General features: G+C 45.4%; 1 protein-coding gene across 1 annotated transcript in view; it reads right to left on the reverse strand.

The window, feature by feature from the left end:
* ccdc178 (coiled-coil domain containing 178) overlaps positions 1–20,967 on the reverse strand; it is a 723,212-nt gene that overhangs the window by 454,041 nt on the left and 248,204 nt on the right. The window contains exon 10 of the mRNA XM_085993953.1: positions 3,966–4,119. Within this exon, the coding sequence (XP_085850079.1) occupies positions 3,966–4,119 (154 nt within the window). The remainder of the gene's footprint in view (positions 1–3,965; positions 4,120–20,967) is intronic.

Here is a 20,967-nt window from a genome sequence, read left to right on the forward strand (position 1 = left end):
TGAAGACATAAATCTACAACATAAGGTAGATAACTTCTTGTTTGCGTACAGGAATGCAACACATGTGGTTACAAACCAAACCCCCGCCATGATGTTTTTCAATAGAAGACTAAGATGCCGGCTGGATTTGGTCAAGCCAAACGTCAGAAGGGACGTAGAGAACCAGCAATTTCAAAGCATGAATGAAAGGCCAACTAGAACCTTCCAGATAGGTCAACCAGTTTTGGCCCGGGACTACCGTACCGAGAAATGGCAGCCTGGAACTATTTGCACACGACTAGGACCGCTGATGTATACCGTGGACATTGGAGAAAGCATAATAAGGCGCCATGCTGACCAGATCATAGAGTCATCTGAAAAAGGACAACCTACACCACAACTCTATACGCCTAGTGATGAAGCAAAGATACCCATAGTATCTACCTCCGATCCAGTGATACTGGAACCAGATGAACCCGACACTGGCATTGAAGCCAAATCGACCTTGCCAAAAGAACCTACTACACCACCGAAACCTACTACACCACCGAGGCGTTATCCGGACCGAGTCAGGAAGCCTCCAGAGAGACTGAATTTGTAATTGATTAACTTCAGCAAATGTGTAGATTATTGTTCTTGTAAAAATGTTATTTAATGATTACTTAAAATGTTATGTACTATTTATCTAAAAGGGGAGGAATTGTAGTGTATGTACCTTTAAGAGAAACTATGTTTTTGAAGCCCCTGTGTACTGTAGTACCAGTAGTGACCACTCGGGTATATAAGCCTGTATAGCATCTTGTGTAGTTAGTTCACCTCCAGACTTTGTTCAGTAAACACTTGTTAAATCAACTCCTGCATTCCGTGTCTCCATTAACACACGGATCTAACACTCTCAATTTAAATAATAATTAGCTTTTTTATTTTTCCTGCCAAAGTGGATAACTTGCACTTTCCCACATTATACTCCATCTGCCAAATGTTTGCCCACTCACTTAGCCAGTCTATATCCCTTTGCAGATTCTTTGAGTCCTCTGCACAACTTGCTTTCCCACCCATTTTTGTATCATCTGCAAACTTGGCTACATTACACTCGGTCCCTTCATCCACGTTATTAATGTAGATTATAAATAGTTGAGGCCCCAGCACCTATCCCTGTGGCACCCCACTAGTTATCATTTGCCAACCGGAAAATGACCCATTTATCCTGACTCTCTGCTTTCTGTTAGTTAGCCAATTCTCTATCCATGCTAATATATTATCCCCAACTCCGTGAGCTCTTATCTTATGCAGTAACCTTTTATGTGGCTCCTTATCGAATGGCTTCTGGAAATCCAAATACACCACATCCACTGGCTCACCTTTGTCCACCCTGCTCGTTACATCCTCAAAGAACTCCAGTAAATTTGTTAAACATGATTTACCTTTCATAAAACCATGCTGACTCTGCTTGACTGCATCATGATTTTCCAAATGCCCAGCTACTGCTTCCTTAATGATGAACTCCAGCATTTTCCCAACGACAGATGTTAGGCTAACTGGTCTATAGTTTCCTGCTTTCTGTCTCCCTCCTTTCTTAAATAGGGGTGTTATATTTGCGGTTTTTCAATCCGCTGGGACCTCTCCAGAGTCCAGGGAATTTTGGTATATTGCAACTAATACATCCACTATCTCTGCAGCCACTTCTTTTAAGACCCTGGGATGCAGGCCATCTGGTCGAGGGGACTTGTCGTCTTTTAGTCCCATTATTTTACCAAGTACTATTTCCTTAGTGCTAGTGATTGTCTTTAGTTCCCTCCTCCTTGTGGCCCCTTGATTATCCATTATTGGGAAGTTGTTAGTGTCTTCTGCCGTGAAGACAGATATAAAATATTTGTTCAGAGTCTCTGCCATTTTCCCATTCCCCATTATTAATTCCCCAGTCTCAACCTCTAAGGGACCAATGTTTACTTTAGCTACACTCTTCCATTTTATATACCTGTACAAGCTTTTACTATCTGTTTTAATATTTCTTGCCAGTTTACTCTCATAATTCATCTTCTCTCCCTTTATTATTTTTTTAGTTATCCTTTGCTGGTTTTAAAAAAATTCCCAATCCTCTGGTCTCCCACCAATCTTGGCAACATTGTATGCCTTCATTTTCAATTTGATACCATCCTTTACTCCCTTAGTTAGCCACGGATGGTGCTCCCTTCTCTTAAAATCTTTCTTTCTCACTGGAATATATTTTTGTTGAGAGTTATGAAATATCTCCTTAAATGTCTGCCACTGCATTTCAACTGTCTTACCCTTTAATTTATTTTTCCAGTCCACTTAAGCCAGTTCTGCCCTCATGCCACTGTAATTGCCTTTGTTTAAGATCAGGACACTGGTTTGAGATACAACTTTCTCACCCTCCAACTGAATTTGAAATTCAACCATGCTATGATCACTCTTTCCTAGAGGATCCTTTGCTATGAGATCATTTATTAATTCTGTCTAATTACACAGTACCAGATCCAAGATAGCCTGCTCCCTGGTTGGTTCCATTACATACTGTTCTAGGAAACCATCCCAGATGCACTCTATGAACTCCTCCTCAGGACTACCATGGCCAATTTGATTTGTCCAATCAATATGGAGATTAACATCACCCATGATTATTACCGTACCTTTTTTACAGGCGTTCATTATTTGTTGATTTATACTCTGTCCAACAGTATTGCTACTGTTTGGGGACCTATAGACTACACCCACCAGAGACTTTTTCCCCTTATTATTTTTTATCTCCACCTAAACCGATTCTACATCTTGATCTTCTGAGCCAATATCACTTCTCACCACTGCATTGATCCCATCCTTTATCAACAAAGCCATCCCACCTCCCTTTCCTTTCTGTCTATCCTTCCGAATTGTCAAATACCCTGGAATATTCAGTTCCCAGCCCAGGTCACCTTGCAACCATGTCTCTGCAATGGCGATCAGATCATACCCATTTGTATCTATTCGTGCCGTCAACTGATCTATCTTGTTACAAATGCTGCATGCATTCAGATATAGAGCTTTTAACTTTGTCTTTTTACCATTCCTCCTTGTTTTGACCCCATTTTCTGTTGTACTCTTATTTTTAAACATTCTGTCCCTTCCTGTCACACTCTGGTTATTATTTCCCCCATCTCTATCCTGCTTTATTGGTTTCTCATTTCTCATTGACTTTTTAAATTTCCGCTCACCTGGACTCTCCCCCCCCATTATTTAGTTTAAAGCCCTCTCTACAGCCCTAGTTATTCGATTCACCAGGACTCTAGCCCCAGCATGGTTCAAGTGAAGCCCGTCCAAATGGAACAGCTCCCTCTTATCCCAGCACTGGTGTCAGTGCCCCACAAATCAAAACCCATTTCTCCCACACCAGTCTTTCAGCCACTCGTTCATTTCTCTGATCTTATTTACCCTGTGTAAATTCGCTTGTGGCTCAGGTAGTAATCCAGAGGTTTTTACCTTTGTGGTTCTGCTTTTTAATTTAGACCCTAGCTGCTCATACTCTTTCAGCAGAACCTCTTCCTTTGTCCTACCTATGACATTGGTACCTACGTGGACCATGACATCTGGATCTTCTCCCTCCCACTCCAAGTTTCTCTCCAGCCCAGAGGAGATGTCCTTAACCCTCGCATTAGGCTGCGTATGCGCTAAATCCTGAAGTTGTAGTCAATTTCAAAGGTGAAAAGACGGCAGGCGCTGCCAATTCGGCATCATCAGGTCCGCAAATTCCGGGCCAATATTTCGCTCAAGATGTTTTAGCAGGTATTCTGGATTTTAAAAGACAGCTATTGCTTACTTTCAAATCAGGTGGCTTTAGAGTTGACTTATTCGATCTGATTTTATGAAATTATGCTCCTGGAATGGTTCCTCAGATACTGGGAGCCCATATCAGGAAATCAAGGGTGCGCTACCCACCGGAAGCGCACATTCAGAAAATCAACACGAGTAAAATCAAATGAAAAACTTACTTTGTCTACCCTGATACTTCCCTGCTGTTCCATATCAGCAGATTCATTCATAAGTTGGTTGTATAATTTTTCCACTTCTACCAGCTGATCCTGAGTTTCTCTCTCCCGAGTAGTGTAAATATCAAAGAGAGCTTTGGCATTGATTATGTCATTTCTATTAAGTAGAAAGATTGTGTGTTATAAAGCAGTTAAGAAGCTTGTATAAACCTTTTTATCTCTTTCACAGAAACATTTTTGTCCACAGATTATGCATAGAGTTCAGTGCAAAGATGTTTTTATTTTTAAATATAAATAACCTAACAAATTGAACAATTAATTATCCAAATAATACAGATTATCTTAATATCAAACAATGATCCTCAACTAAATATCTAGGGCTATCACAAAAAACAGACATATACATAATTGTATATGTAAAGTTATGTACTGCTTTTTATAATATTTTTGTAATATTATTTTCCCTTTAATACTATTTTCAGTATAGATTGCTCTGACTGGCATTGATCAGTTAATAATAGTTAAACAAGTCACTTCCTTCATTAAGAAAATGTTTAGCAAACAATTCTTCCTTTGCAACAAAAGGCATTAATATTAACCCATCAGTTCATAACTTACATGTTATAACAATAATAAGCCATACTTATTTGGGCTTTTCTGCCCCAAATGAGTGCCGGTGAGTTGGAGGGTGGGATTGAACTTAACCAAATTCACATTTAATTAATTTACACTAAGTACTCAGAATCGGAAATAAATCAAATACCAGTTGTAAACTACCATGAACTTAGTAATGTATCATGCAGCAAAGCTCTCTATGCAAAGAATAAAAAGTGTTTTTACAAGTGATAACTATTATAGAAGGAGCTCCCATAAATTCAAAAATTAATGTACCACTCCAAGAAAATATACTGCTGCTGCTGAAAATCAAAATATTACGACAGTCTTGCTAATTGTGTTGAAATTGATTTATCTTATAATAACTGTAGTGTTACAATAATATTTAATTACTGTTGCTTTTTTATGTGTAACAATAAAATCTTATATATTAAGACTGCTTCCTTTGACCCCAAGTTATTAATGAACCAAAATACAGAATTTTCCTATACTGCTCTTATAAACCACATAAATGCTGAGGCTGAAAATTTGACACATTCCCACTGTAAATGACCAGAAATTCAGCTCAGATAATCCAGCTCCTGGCCTTCTCCAATAAGTTTCCGCAGGGCTTCATTTGGGGGTGGGACAAAGGAACGTAGGAACTGGAAAAGGCTACTCAGACCCTCGAGTCTGCTTTGCCGTTCTATTAGATCATGGCTGATCTGTACCTCAACTCCATTTACCCACTGTAAGACAATTCAAACCTGACATACCAAAAATGGTTGCAAAGTAATCCTTTTTTTGTGTTCAACCAGGTCCAGATACATGCAATGTTTTTAAGCAGACATACAGAGAAATAACGCAATTACGCCATTTCGCCCTGGGTAGAGACATAAACTTAATTGATCCTTTCAATCCTGACTACAAATTGTTAAGGAAAGCTCAAGATCTTTAAGGGTCACAAGTCACGCACACTGTCCTTGCTGATTCATTATGGTACGACAATTGTTATTGTGAACAAGATCCCAGAAATGAGGTAGTTCCTTACAAAACACCAGATGCCAACTTGTTTGCCATCCTGGTCTATTGTCCCACTCCCTATCTCAAGATGGTCTTGGCTATCTCGTTTCACAATGTGGCAACAAAAAATGTCAACAGGCACGAATCACATATCCTGCACTTTCAGCAGAAGCTAAGCAGCACAGACAGTTAAATTGTACCCTGACAAATTAAACCCTAAATCCTCCTGGGAAGGAACAACTTTAACCATTTCATTATTTCTAGCTACAGTACAAATCTACAAGCTATCTATAAGTTAAAAAAAAGCAAAAACCTTAATCATATGAGATGATACCAAATCCTAACCCTACGTATATATATGTATACATGACTAAAGTATCTTACACCACCTTTTCTCCATATCTCTTGACACCTTTATCGAACTCAGTTTTGAAAAGTTCAGTTGACCCAGCATCCACAGGCTTTTGGGGGAGAGATGTCCAGCTTTTCAGTATGTATCCATTCGCAGCTCCAGCGCCGCAATGCGGTCCGCCAGTAGCTGCAGCTGGATACACTTCCTGCACACATGGTCATCAGGGACATAGGAAGTGTCCCTGATTTCCCACATAGCGCAGGAGGAGCATACCACGGGGCCGAGCTCTCCTGCCATGACTTACCCTTTGATTAGTTTAAATTAAATCAAATCAAATCAATACCACCAATTACACTATAATTAAATGATATACTCAAAGGCCCTTGCTTACCAACAGTCCCCACTACACCACAGAGAGCTTAGAAACTATAAACCACAGAGTTTAAGTTTGGAAAAAAGGAGAAAGAGAGAAATACTCACCAACCAATCACTTATCTGCTTTCTGGTGACGTCACACTTCGATTACTTTTTACTTCTCTCTCTCCCGCTCTGAGATTGGTAAGCCTGCCTGCTGGTGCCGCCTCGGTTTTAAGTTAGCTCCGCCACCGCCACTTCACCCAGGTCCGCCGCCGCTGTGGGGCCTAACTGCTGCTGCCGCCTCGGTGTTAAGATAGCTCCGCCGCCGCTGCCACTTCACCCAGGTCCGCCGCCGCTGTGGGGCCTACCTGCTGCTGCCACCTCGGTTTTAAGTTAGCTCCGCCACCGCCGCCGCTTCACCCAAGTCCACCGCCACTGTGGGGCCTACCTGCTGCTGCCGCCTCGGTTTTAAGTTAGCTCCGCCACCACCGCCGCTTCACCCAAGTCCACTGCCGCTGTGGGGCCTACCTGCTGCTGCCGCCTCGGTTTCAAGTTAGCTCCGCCACCGCCGCCACTTCACCCAGGTCCACCGTCGCTGTGGGGCCTACCTGTTGCTGCCGCCTCGGTTTTAAGTTAGCTCCACCGCTGCCGCTTCACCCAGGTCCGCCACCGCTGTGGGGTATTGATTTAATTTAATTTAGTTTAAATTAAATAAAGGGTAAGTCATGGCAGGAGAGCTCGGCCCTGTGGTATGCTCCTCCTGCGCTATGTGGGAAATCAGGGACACTTCCTGTGTCCCTGACGACCATGTGTGCAGGAAGTGTATCCAGCTGCAGGTACTGGCAGACCGCATTGCAGCGCTGGAGCTGCGAATGGATACATACTGGAGCATTCATGATGCTGAGGATGTCGTGGATATCACGTTTAATCAGTTGGTCACACCGCAGGTAAAGGTTGCACAGGCAGAAAGGGAATGGGTGACCACCAGGCAGAATCGTAGGTGCAGGCAGGTAGTGCAGGAGTCCCCTGTGATCAGCCCCCTCTCAAACAGATATACCAATTTGGATATTGTTGAGGGGGATGGCTTATCAGGGGAAGGCAGCAGCAGCCAACTTCCTGGCACCAGGGGTGGTTCTGCTGCACAGGATGGGAAGTAAAAGAGGCATAGAGCTATAGTAATAGGGGATTCTATTGTAAGGGGAATAGATAGGCGTTTCTGCGGCCGCAAACGAGACTCCAGGATGGTGTGTTGCCTCCCTGGTGCAAGGGTCAAGGATGTCTCAGAGCGGCTGCAGAACATCTTGGAAGGGGAGGGTGAACAGCCAGTTGTCGTGGTGCATATAGGTACCAATGATATAGGTAAAAAACGGGATGAGGTCCTAAAAGTTGAATATAGGGAGTTAGGAGGTTAATTAAAAAATAGGACCTCAAAGGTAGTAATCTCAGGATTACTACCAGTGCCACGTGCTAGTCAGAGTAGAAATAGAAGGATATTTCAAATGACTACGTGGCTAGAGAAATGGTGCAACGGGGAGGGATTCAAATTCCTGGGACATTGGAACCGGTTCTGGGGGGGGTGGGACCAGTACAAACCAGACGGTTTGCACCTGGGCAGGACCGGGACCAATGTCCTAGAGGGAGTGTTTGCTAGTGCTCTGGGGAGGGTTTAAACTAAAATGGCAGGGGTTTGGGAACCTGAGCAGGGAGACAGAGGAAAGCGAAACAAGGATAGAAGCAAAAGACAGGAAAGAGAAAAACAAAGGTGGCAGTCAGAGAAATCAAGGGTTTAAATCAAACATGGCCACAGTAAATAATAATTTTAAAAGGTCTAAGAGCATTAAAAAACAAGCCTGAAGGCTTTGGGGGAAAAATTCAGTTGGTAGTGCCACCCGTTAGCACCTTAAGAGGGCGCAAAGTGGGGCGCAAACCAACTAGCACCCGGGTGCGGCGATATCTGCGCCTCTCGCGAAATTGACCGGAAATTTTGCAGCGGCGCTAAACAATACCGCCCAATCTCCTACGCACGCAGATCTTGATGTCATTCAAGAGTGCAACGCACTTGGGGCGCCCCGGGCCGGAAATTCAGTGGCGCCCCCCTCCTTTCCGCCTGGTGCTACCAATGACAGCTTGACTGGAACGCTTCCCAGTCGCTGTGGGGCTGGGGGGGGCGCTACTTAAAGGGGGCCTCTTCCTGGCTTTTGTGTGGTAGCCATTTTTGCACCACTCGTTCTGAGAGAGAGAGAGAGATTTGGAGAGATACAAAGAGAGAAAGAGAGACTTCTGCATTGAGTCAATACTGTCTGAGGTAGTTTTGGCTTCTGACCATAAATTTGCAGGTACTATGTATAAAGTATGTGTCTATACTTAATGCAATAATGACGAGACAGCTTGGAAGATTCAACGTAGGTCTTTACTTAATACCAACAGGCGGGAAACTGAGGGGAGATCAGTACCCACAGTACTATTTATACCCCTATGGCCAGGAGTGGTACTACGGTATCACTATGCCCTACAAAGTAGCGCTGCCCTGGCCATAGGTTTAAAGTAACATACCTATTACATACACAACATTCCTCCCCTTTTAATTAAAACGTACCCGTGCAATTAAGTCAATAGATGCCCCATAACTAGGGCTAATAACATTTGGTAACACAGTATGCATAACATATTTACATCAAGAGTTGTCTACTTATATATATATAAACAGAAACATGTTATAGATTCAGTCTCTAAGGAGGCCTCCTGTCTCGACTAGGATAACGTCTTTCTCTAGTCGGTCTCGGTGTAGGCGGCGGTACTTCCGTCACCCCTTCATCGCTGGACTCGTCGGTGTCTGATGGCACATCCTGTGCCGTGGAGATCACTGGAGTGCTGAACTCCTCGCAATCCTGAGACCTCTGTAACGACGAGCTGGGCCGTGATTCCGCTGTAACAATGTGCTGAGACGTTTGAGGTAGTGAATCAGTTGGGTTTCTGGACTCCACAAGTTGATCAGCATGTCGTCTGATAATGCCTTCCCCTGTCTCAACTGTGTACATCAAGGGTCCCTGGCGGGCCTTTATCGTACCAGACCGCCACTTTTCATTCCTATAATCACGGGCCAACACTTGCTGCCCCACCTCGAAGCTCCGTGTCTGTCTGTCAGGAGCCCTACGAAATACTCGGTTTTCCACATCTCTCCGAATGTTTGGTCTGAGCAATTCAAGGCGAGACCTTAACCTTCTATTAAAGAATATGACGGCGGGGGCCTGGTTGGTCACCGTATGTGCAGCATTACGGTATGCGAATAGGAAGTTGTCCACCTTGTGTTGTAGTGGCAACCTTTCCTCCCCCATCGCCTTGATGGCCTTTTTAAAAGTCTGTACAAATCGCTCTGCCAGCCCATTTGTAGCCGAATGATATGGTGCGGACGTATAATGTCGCACTCCATTCCTTTTTAGGAATGCTTGAAATTCTTCTGCCACAAATTGTGGCCCATTGTCCGAACAGACTTGCTCGGGCACCCCGTTTCGGGCAAAAATGGTCCTTAAGACTGCGACCGTCTTTTCGGCTGTCGTTGATGACATCTTTACGACCTCCGGCCATTTTGAATGGGCGTCCACTACAATAAGGAACATCGCATCCAGGAAGGGGCCAGCGAAGTCCACGTGGATCCTTTGCCACGGCATTGAGGGCCACTCCCACGGATGTACTGGGGCTTGTGGTGGTACGTTCTGTACCATCTGGCACCCTTGGCACGCTTTTGCTACTTCCTCAATGTCCCTGTCAATGCCGGGCCACCAGACGTAGGCTCTGGCGAGGCTTTTCATTTTGACACCCCCCAGATGACCTTCGTGTAAGTCCTGCAACACTTTATGTTGTAATTTTTGAGGGACCACCACCCTGGCTCTGCACATCAATGTGCCCCGGCAGACGGACAACTGGTCCTTCCTTGCCGAAAACGCCGGCAATGATGCGTCACCCTGCGCCGGCCAGCCTTTCACGGTTAACTCGCAAACCCTTGCCAATGTCGGGTCGTTCCGTGTTTCCCGCTCGATACATTGGCTGGTGATGGGCAAGTGTTCCATAACAGCCGTATGATATATTTCCACGGGGTCCTGTACTATCTCTTCGATCACGGCAGGCAAGGGTAGCCGCGACAGGCCATCCGCATTGCCATGCTGTTTGGTACCCTTATATTCGATAAGGTACTGGTGTGCTCCTAAGAACAGTGACCATCTCTGTAGCCTTTGGGCCATCATCAGGGGCACCCCTTTTGTTGGATTAAATATCGACACCAACGGTTGATGATCCGTCAGTAGTGTGAAACGTTGCCCATGCAGGTAGTGGTGGAATTTTTTTACACCCCACACCAGACTGAAGGCCTCCCTGTCGATTTGCGCATAGTTTCTTTCGGCTGTAGTTAACGACCTTGAGGCAAATGCTATTGGCCTCTCCGTCCCGTTGGGAAATTTGTGGGACAACACTGCCCCTATACCGTACGGGGAGGCGTCACATGCCAACCTCATTGGCATTTTTGGGTCAAAGTGTGCGAGCACTTCCTTTGATGTAATGAGTTGTTTACCCTTTTTAAAAGCAGCCTCACACGTTTCGTCCCAATTCCAGGAGACTCCCTTTTGCAGCAATGAATTTAGTGGATGTAAAATGGACGATAAGTTCGGGAGGAACTTATGGTAATAGTTTATAAGGCCTAAGAATGATCGTATCTGAGATACATTCTCAGGGGGCGGGGCCTTCACTACTGCCTCGATCTTTTCCGGGGACTTATGCAGGCCTTCCTTATCTATAATGTGACCACAGTATGAGATACGTTCCTGGAAAAAACACATTTCTGCTTGTTCGCCCTGAGTCTGTATTGTTGTAACCGCAGAAGTACTCGCTCCAGGTTAGCGAGGTGGTCATTATCCGTTTGTCCTGTCACCAGGATGTCATCCAGGTAGCATTGCATTCCTGGAATGCCCTGTAGAACCTGTTCCATGGTCCTCTGCCATATTGCCGGGGCGGACGCCACACCAAATACCAGGCAATTGTACTGGTACAATTCCTTGTGTGTGTTAATCGTTAGGAGCTTTTTCGAGTCCTGCTCCACCTCCATCTGTAAATAAGCTTGACAAAGGTCAATCTTCGTAAAGTGTCTACCCCCAGCTAACGATGCGAATATGTCCTCTATCCGCGGCAGCGGATACTGTACCGTGTGCAGGACTGGGTTAATAGTTATCTTAAAATCCCCGCAAATGCGAACCTTCTTTGGTTCCCCCGGTGTGTTATTTGCAGATTTCTTTATAACTGGGACGATGGGCATGGCCCACTCGCTCCACTCAATCTTTGTAAGGACACCTGCACTCTCTAAGGCATCCAGTTCTGCTTCCACCGCTGGCCGAATGGCATAAGGCACCGGTCTGGCCTTACAAAACTTGGGGTTTGCGTCTTGAGCAATAGTTATTTTTGCTCTAATGTCCTTTAAGGTCCCCAGCCCTTGTTGGAACACCTCTGGTGTTTTTGCCAATAGTTTCGACAGCCTGCTTGTAATGGTTGTATCATCCATGGTGGTCTCTACTTTTAACTCGTGTATCGACTTCCAGTCGAAATGGATTTTTCTTATCCATTCCCTACCCAAAAGTGGTGGTCCACCGTTTGGTAGGATGTATAAATAAAGTCCTGGCACTTTTCTGCCGTTGTATTTAACTGTTACTTGCATTTTTCCCTTCGGGTAAACTTTTTGACCCGTATATGTTTTTAATTTAATTTCCGTATCCTTTAAGGGAATGCGTTTGAACAGCCTGTTATAATCTTGTTCATTAATTACTGATAGGGCTGAACCCGTGTCCAGCTCCATATTAACTTCGACGCCTGCTACCTTCATTTTAACCCACATTGTGCTGTGGTCCTCCGTTTTGTCTACACCATATAACTTGAGACATCCCAGACCTTTAGGCTCTGCTTTTGTGCCTTCCTGTGACTCGTCTGAGCTACTGTCAGACATCTTATGTATTTTTGTCCTTGCCTTGGTACTGCTCGGATTGCCCCCACGATTGGGTTTCGTACCAGACCGACAAACTTTCGCTATATGCCCCTTTTTCCCACACTGCCGGCATATTTTATCACGAAACCAACAATTACTTTGGTCGTGGGTGGTTTTGCCACAACGGTAGCATTTACCTTTGTGAAATGTCACCTCATGGGTGTCATAGCCGGTTGTGTTATGTCGTATTTGAGCAGCACCCTGTGCTGCTGCTTTGTGAGGCGATGCTATTTCAATCGCCTGATCTAAGTTGAGCTGTTTCGTGGCTAGCAACCGTTTACGTGTATTCTCATTTAACATGCCACAGACAAATCTGTCTCTGATCGCGTCCGCCAATATGGCTCCAAACTGGCAATGTTTGGACAACCTTCTGAGCTCAGCTAAATAGGCTGCCTGCAACTCATCATTCCTTTGGTCGCGTCTGTAGAAGCGGTACCTTTCCGCTATAAATGGTGGCTTAGGGTTTAAATGTTCCCTTAACGTATCAACAATTTGGGCGTACGTTTTGTCTGCTGGCTTGTCTGGAGTAAGAAGATTCCTCAGCAGACCGTATGTTTTTGCCCCCATAAAATTTAATAAGGTTGCTACCTTTTGGTCATCTTCCACCTTGTTTACTATGCAATAAAGTTCATGCCTTTCGATATAGGCATCCCACTCTTCTGTGTCCTCAACAAATGCTGACAAACAACCTTCTTTAGCCATTTTAAACTTTTGAAGAGAAAAAAAACCTTTTCCCGCTTTCTCCACTAGATGGCGTTTTTCCCACCTTTTCTCCCTCTGCTGTCAACGACCTCTCTCCAGCGTCGTTATTTCTGGCCCTTGCAGCTCCCGTTATTGCCACCGCCGCTATTAACAACGACCTTCCCCTCTCGTGGCCCGCTAGTCCTTGTGGCTCCGTTTGTTCCACAGATCGCCTGCCCGTTCTGGCCCTTGCAGCTCCCGTTCCCCGGGAAGGATTTCAGTTTACCTGGCCCTGGGTGGACTTTTGCCCCATGGCTGGAGCGCCCGTTCAGCCTCTTCTCTCAGCTGCCGCAGCCGCCGCTGGAAACCTCTCTCTCTCGCTCCGTTGCTGCCGCTCCTCCCGAACCCGGAGTGCTGGGCGGCCTCCTTCGGTCGACGCTGGACTCTGCAGGCTGGCTGGTAAGAAGCCTCTCTCCTTCTCTCTCCGTACTGCTACCGTTCCTTTGTTGCACCGTGTACTGATGAGTTCGAACCTTACTCATCGCCAGTATAAAGTATGTGTCTATACTTAATGCAATAATGACGAGACAGCTTGGAAGATTCAACGTAGGTCTTTACTTAATACCAGCAGGCGGGAAACTGAGGGGAGATCAGTACCCACAGTACTATTTATACCCCCATGGCCAGGAGTGGTACTATGGTATCACTACGCCCTACAAAGTAGTGCTGCCCTGGCCATAGGTTTAAAGTAACATACCTATTACATACACAACACTATGCTTTTTGACTTTCATAACTTTGATTGCCCAGATACTATGGGGGCTGCAATGGATGGGAACGTCATCCTTCTCCATCACATTCGGAGGGCAGAGACGCAGAGAGAGAGTGGCAATCATGGCCAGACAGAGGAGGGCCAACAGGCCTCGGTACAGGAGACCTTACCCTCCCAGGGTTTTTCGCCAACAGTTCTCCTACATTAATATGTCTGAGGAGCACTGTTTGCGAAGGCTGTGATTCAGCAAGGAGGTGGTCACTGAGCTCTGCCACCTGCTTCAGCCAGATCTGCAGCCTCAACTGAGGAGCAGGACGTCTCTGTTAGTGGCAGTGAAGATAACAGTGGCTCTCAACTTTTATGCCACCGGCTCATTTCAATCAGCTACTGGGGACATCGCCAATATCTCCCAGTTCGTGGTGCATTGCTGCATCCGTCAGGTAACAAATGCCCTCTTTAAAAGGAGACGCCAGTACATCTCTTTCCCCATGACCCCGGACTAGCAGCAAGAATGTGCAATGGGCTTTGCTAGGATAGCGGGCTTCCCCATGGTGCAGGGCGCCATTGACTGCACGCATGTGTCTTTGCGGGTGCCGCAAGAGAATGCCGAGGATTTCCGCAACCGAAAGGGCTTCCATTCCTTAAACGTCCAGTTGGTCTGTGACCACAGACAGCTGATACTCGCTGTCAATGCCCACTTTCCAGGCAGCAGCCACGATGCCTTCAGCCTGCACCAGACTTCTGTGGCAGACCTTTTCCAGGCACCGCATCACCCAGGAGGTTGGCTTCTCGGGGACAAGGGATATCCTCTGTGCACCTGGCTGATGACACTGCTCCGTACGCCCAACACCCCTGCTGAGCTGCGATACAATGAGAGCCATCAAGCTACCAGGAACGAGCCACGAGCTAATAAGATTAGAGAGAGTAAGATAGATAAGCTAAATACGTGGCTTGAGCAGTGGTGCAAGGGAGAGGGATTTAAATTCTTGAGGCATTGGAACCAGTTCTTGGGGAGGAGTGACCTGTACCAAGGGGACGGTCTACACCTGAACTGTGAGGGAGCCGATGTCCTCGGGGTAATATTTTCTAGGACGGTTCGGGAGGATTTAAACTAATTTGGCAGGGGGATGGGAACCTAGGTAGTGGAAAAGAGGGAAGTCATATGAAGTCAGAAATAGATGGTAGAAAGGTGAGAAGCAATAAGCAAAGGAGAGAAACACAAAGGGCCAAACTAATTCATAATGAGAGTGTGAAAAAAGCAAGCCTGAAGGCTTTGTATCTTAATGCTAGAAGCATTAGGAACAAGGTGGATGAATTAGTTGTGGAAATAGAGGTAAACAAGTATGATTTGATTGGGATTACAGAAACGTGGCTGCAGGGTGGGCAAGGCTGGGAACTTAACATCCAGGGATATACAATATTTAGGAAGGATCGGCAAAAAGGTAGGGGAGGTGGGGTAGCATTGCTGGTAAAGGAGGGGATTAATGCAATGGAAAGGAAGGATATTAACTCGGATGAAACGGAATCTGTATGGGTAGAAATGAGAAATAGCAAGGGGAGAAAAACGTTAGTGGGTGTGATATATAGGCCTCCAAATAGTAATATGGAGGTGAGGGAAGGCATAAAAAGGGAAATTAGAGAAGCGTGCGATAAGAGCACAGCTGTCATCATGGGTGACTTTAATTTACATATTGATTGGACTACCCAAATTAGTAAAAATTCTGAGGAGGAGGAATTCCTGGAATGTTTTCGGGACGGTTATCTGGACCAATATGTCGAGGAGCCGACTCGAGATCAGGCCATTTTAGACTGGGTATTGTGCAATGAGAAGGGACTTATCACCAATCTTCTTGTACGAGGCCCCTTGGGTCAGAGCGATCATAATATGATCGAGCTCTCAGTCGAGATGGAGAGTGAGGAAATTGAATCAGAGACTAAGGTCCAGAACTTAAATAAAGGGAATTACGAGGGTATGAGACGGGAATTGGGTAAGATTGATTGGGTGGTGTTTCTGGGGGGATTGACAGTGGATAGACAATGGCAAGCATTCAAAGATAGAATGGAAGAATTCCAGAACATGTTTATACCGGTTTGGCATAAAAATAAACCTAAAAAGGTGACTCAACCGTGGATAACGAGGGAAATTAGGGACAGCATAAAATCAAAAAAAAGGGCATATCAACTGGCAAAAAAAAGCACCAGACCGGAAGATTGGGGGCAGTACAGGATACAGCAGAAGAGGACAAAGGGATTAATCAGGAAGGGGAAAATAAAATACGAAAGTAAACTTGCAGCAAAAATAAAGACAGACTGCAAAAGCTTTTATCGGTATATCAGGAGGAAAAGACTGGTAAAATCCCAAGTCGGTCCCCTGCAGTCCGATTCGGGAGAATATATAATGGAGAATAAGGAAATGGCAGACCAATTAAACTCATACTTTGGTTCTGTATTCACAAAGGAGGACACAAATAACCTCCCAGGAATATCGGCAAACATAGGGACTAATGAGAGGGAGGAGCTGACAGAAATTAGTATCTCTAGGGATATGGTGTTGGGTAAGTTGAGGGGACTGAAGGCCGACAAATCCCCGGGGCCTGATAAACTACATCCTAGGGTACTTAAGGAGGTGGCCCTGGAGATAGCAGATGCTCTAAGGATCATCTTCCGGAACTCCATTGACTCGGGAACAGTACCCGTGGATTGGAGGGTAGCTAATGTTACCCCAATATTTAAAAAGGGGGGTAGAGAGAAAGCAGGGAATTATAGACCAGTAAGCCTTACATCGGTTGTGGGCAAAATGCTAGAGTCCATTATTAAGGATAAAATAGCGGAGCACTTGACAAATGGGGAAAGGATCGGACAGAGTCAACATGGATTTACAAAGGGTAAATCGTGTTTGACTAATCTGCTGGAATTTTTTGAGGAAGTAACTGGTAAAATAGATGGGGGAGAGCCAGTGGATGTGGTGTACCTTGACTTCCAGAAAGCCTTCGATAAGGTTCCACACAAAAGATTGTCATGCAAAATTAAGGCTCATGGGATTGGGGGCAAAGTATTAACGTGGATAGAGAACTGGCTGGCGGATAGAAAACAGAGAGTTGGAATAAACGGCTCGTTTTCAGAGTGGCAGGCAGTGACCAGCGGGGTGCCGCAAGGATCTGTCCTGGGACCCCAGCTGTTCACAATATATATAAATGATCTGGATCAGGGAATTGGATGCAATATTTCCAAATTCGCTGACGACACTAAACTAGGAGGAGGGGTGGGCTCTGATGAGGATGTCAGGAGGCTACAGTGCGATTTGGACAGGTTGGGGGAATGGGCGGATACGTGGCAGATGCACTATAATGTGGATAAATGCGAGGTTATCCACTTTGGGGGTAAAAACAGGAGGGTAGATTATTATCTAAATGGCAATAGATTGGGAGATGGGGAAGTGCAGAGGGACCTGGGTGTTCTTGTGCACCAGTCACTGAAGGAGAGCATGCAGGTGCAACAGGCGATTAAGAAGGCAAATGGTATGTTGGCCTTCATATCAAGGGGGTTCGAGTATAGGAATAGGGATACCTTACTACAGCTGTACAAGGTGCTGGTGAGACCGCATCTGGAGTATTGTGTACAGTTTTGGTCGCCCCATCTGCGGAAGGATGTTCTTGCCATGGAAAGAGTGCAACGGCGATTCACCAGGCTGATACCTGGAATGGCGGGAATGACCTACGAAGAGAGATTAAATAGTTTGGGCTTGTACTCACTGGAGTTTAGAAGATTGAGAGGGGATCTCATCGAAACATATAAAATTATGGCAGGCCTGGACAGGCTGAATTCAGAGAGAATGTTTCCAATGGCCAGGGAGCACAGAACCAGGGGCCACAGTCTAAAAATAGCGGGCAAATCATTTAAAACAGAGATGAGGAAGAATTTCTTCACTCAAAGAGTGGTGAGCCTGTGGAATTCCCTGCCACAGAGGGCTGTGAAGGCTAATTCAATAAATATTTTCAAGAGAGAATTGGATATATTTCTGAAGGCTAAGGGGATTAAGGGTTACGGAGAAAAGGCGGGGACGGGGTACTGAACTGGTAAGATCAGCTATGATCTCAGACGAGGATCAGCCATGATCTCATTGAATGGCGGAGCAGGCTCGAAGGGCCGAATGGCCTACTCCTGTTCCTATCTCTATGAACATCGTTGAGCACACAATCGGCGTGCTGAAGCAACGGTTCTACTGTCTGGACCATTCTGGAGGAGCCCTGCAGTACTCGCCTAAGCGAGTCTCCCACTTCGTTGTTGTGTGCTGCAGGCTGCATAACCTTGCAATCCTCAGGACCCTGCCAATGCCACCAGGCATTGGAGCACCAGCAGAGGAGGAGGAGGAGGAGGAGGAGGAGGAAGATGGGGAGGATGATCATCAGCAGCACCAAGGCGGGAGGGAGGCACAAAGTGGAAGGGCCGTCCATCAAAGGCTCATAGCAAGTCGCTTCTAGGCCCCCTCTGAGGGAATGGCTTCTGCCATTCAAAGAACTTGAATGAAACCATCCAGCAACCCCTAAGCTGGTCAAGGCAACAATGAGTGCAAAGACCAAACATGTACATTTTGAATACCGACACTTCTTTATTTCACAAACTCTGTGTGTCTCATTTCCGCATGACAAAGTTATAGAAAGAAACACAAAAGAAAGCAGTCATTCACATAACTGGCTCTCACAACCTGGAGACAATGTCCAAAACAGTAACAAAAATTTGACCACGAACCTCGGCCTTCAATAAAACACTGAAAAACATTTTGCCACACCTCCTACTTTTTGCCCTTTGAGGGAGATCTGCTTCCCTTGTGAAATTCCCCCCTTCCCACCCTGCAGCTCCTCCCTCTGAGGTGACGCCTCGCTCCTCGGCCTTAGCACCTTAAGAGAGGTGTGTAGTGCCTGATTTAGCGCTCCAATCACCTCCAGGGGCAATAAAAGCCAAGTTTGCTGTCGGAGGCGATAATTAGCGCCAGGCGCTAAACTTTGCGCACCGCCAGTAATGGCGCCCCATATGAGGCGATACTGAATTTCTGCCCCTTTGTGTCTTAATGGGAGGAGCATTCGTAATAAGGTGGATGAATTAGCTGCGCAAATAGAGGTAAATGAACATGATATGATTGGGATTACGAAAACATGGCTCCAGGGTAACCAAGGCTGGGAACTCAACATCCAGGGGTATTTAATATTCAGGAAAGATAGGCAAAAAGGGAAATTAGAGAAGCGTGCAATGAGGGCACAGCAGTTATCATGGGTGACTTTAATCTACATATAGATTGGGCTAACCAAATTAGTAACAATATTGTGGAGGAGGAATTCCTGGAGTATATACGGAATGGTTTCCTGGACCAATATGTCGAGGAACCAACTAGAGATCAGGCCATCTTAGACTGGGTATTATGTAATGAGAAAGGATTAATTAGCAATCTTGTTGTGCGAGGCCCCTTGGGTCAGAGCGATCCTAATATGATTGAATTCTTCATTAAGATTGAGAGTCAAGTAGTTGACTCAGAGACTAGGGTCCTGAATTTAAATAAAGGAAACTACGATGGTTTGAGGTGCAAGTTGGGTAGGATTGATTGGGGAATGTCACTCAAAGGGTTGACGGTGGATAGGCAATGGCAAACATTCAAAGATCGCATGGATGAACTGCAGAATTTGTTCATCCCAGTTTGGCATAAACATAAAACAAAAAAGGTGACTCAACCGTGGCTAACAAGGGAAATTAGGGATAGCATAAGATCCAAGGAGAGGACATATAAATTGGCCAGAAAAAGCAGTAAACCTGAGGATTGGAAGCAGTTTAGGATTCAACAAAGGAGGACAAAGTGATTAATTAAGAGGGGGAAAATAGAGTATGAGAGTAAGCTTTCAGGGAACATAAAAACTGACTGTAAAACCTTTTATTATAGATATGTGAAGAGAAAAAGATTGGTGAAGTCAAGCGTAGGTCCCTTGCAGTCAGAATCAGGGGAATTTTTAATGGGGAACAAAGAAATGGCAGACCAATTAAATACATACTTTGGTTCTGTCTTCACAAAGGAGGACACAAATAACCTCCCAGAGATGTCAGGGAACACAGGGTCTAATGAGAGGGAGGAACTGAATGAAATCAGTATTTGTAGGGAAATGGTGTTAGGGAAATTGATGGGACTGAAGGCCGAAAAATCTCCAGGGCCTGATAATCTACATCCTAGGGTACTTAAGGAAGTGGCCCTAGAAATAGTTGCTGGTCATCTTCCAAAATTCGATAGACTCTGGAACAGCACCCATGGATTGGAGGGTAGCTAATGTTACCCCACTATTCAAGAAAGGTGGTAGAGAGAAAATGGGGAATTATAGACCGGTAAGCCTGACATTGGTAGTGGGGGAAATGCTAGAGTCCATTATAAAAGATGTAATAGCAGATCACTTGGTAAACAGTGACAGGATCGGACAAAGTCAACATGGATTTACAAAAGGTAAATTGTGCTTGACTAATCTACTGGAATTTTTTGAGGATGTAACTGGTAAAATAGATAAGGGAGAACCCGTGGATGTGGTGTATTTGGACTTTCAGAAGGCTTTCGATAAGGTCCCGCATAAGAGATTAGCGTATAAAGTTAAAGCAGATGGGATTGGGGGCAAGGTATTGACTTGGATAGAGAACTGGCTGGCAGACAGAAAGCAAAGAGTTGGAATAAACGGCTCTTTTTCCAAGTGGCAGGCAGTGACTAGTGGGGTACCACAGGGATCAGTGCTAGGACCCCAGCTGTTCACAATATATATTAATGATCTAGACGAGGGAACTAGATGTAACATCTCCAAGTTTGCAGACAGCACAAAGCTGGGTGGGCGTGTGTGCTGTGAGGAGGATGCCAAGAAACTCCAGTATGATTTGGACAGGTTGGGTGATTGGCAGAAGCATGGCAGATGCAATATTACGTGGCTAAATGCAAGGTTATCCACTTTGGTGTCAAAAACAGGAAGGCAGATTATTATCTGAACGGCAATAGATTGGGAGAAGGGGAAGTGCAACGAGACCTGGGTGTCCTTGTGCACCAGTCGCTGAAGGTAAGCATGCAGGTGCAGCATGCGGTTAAGAAGGCAATTGGTATGTTGGCCTTCATAGCAAGAGGCTTCGCGTACAGGAACAAGGATGTCTTGCTGCAATTGTACAGGGCCTTGGTGAGGCCACATCTTGAGTA

This window comes from Somniosus microcephalus, chromosome 7, assembly GCF_052327205.1.
Source record: "Somniosus microcephalus isolate GS21.2 chromosome 7, FLI_Smic_1.0, whole genome shotgun sequence".
NCBI lineage: Eukaryota > Metazoa > Chordata > Chondrichthyes > Squaliformes > Somniosidae > Somniosus > Somniosus microcephalus.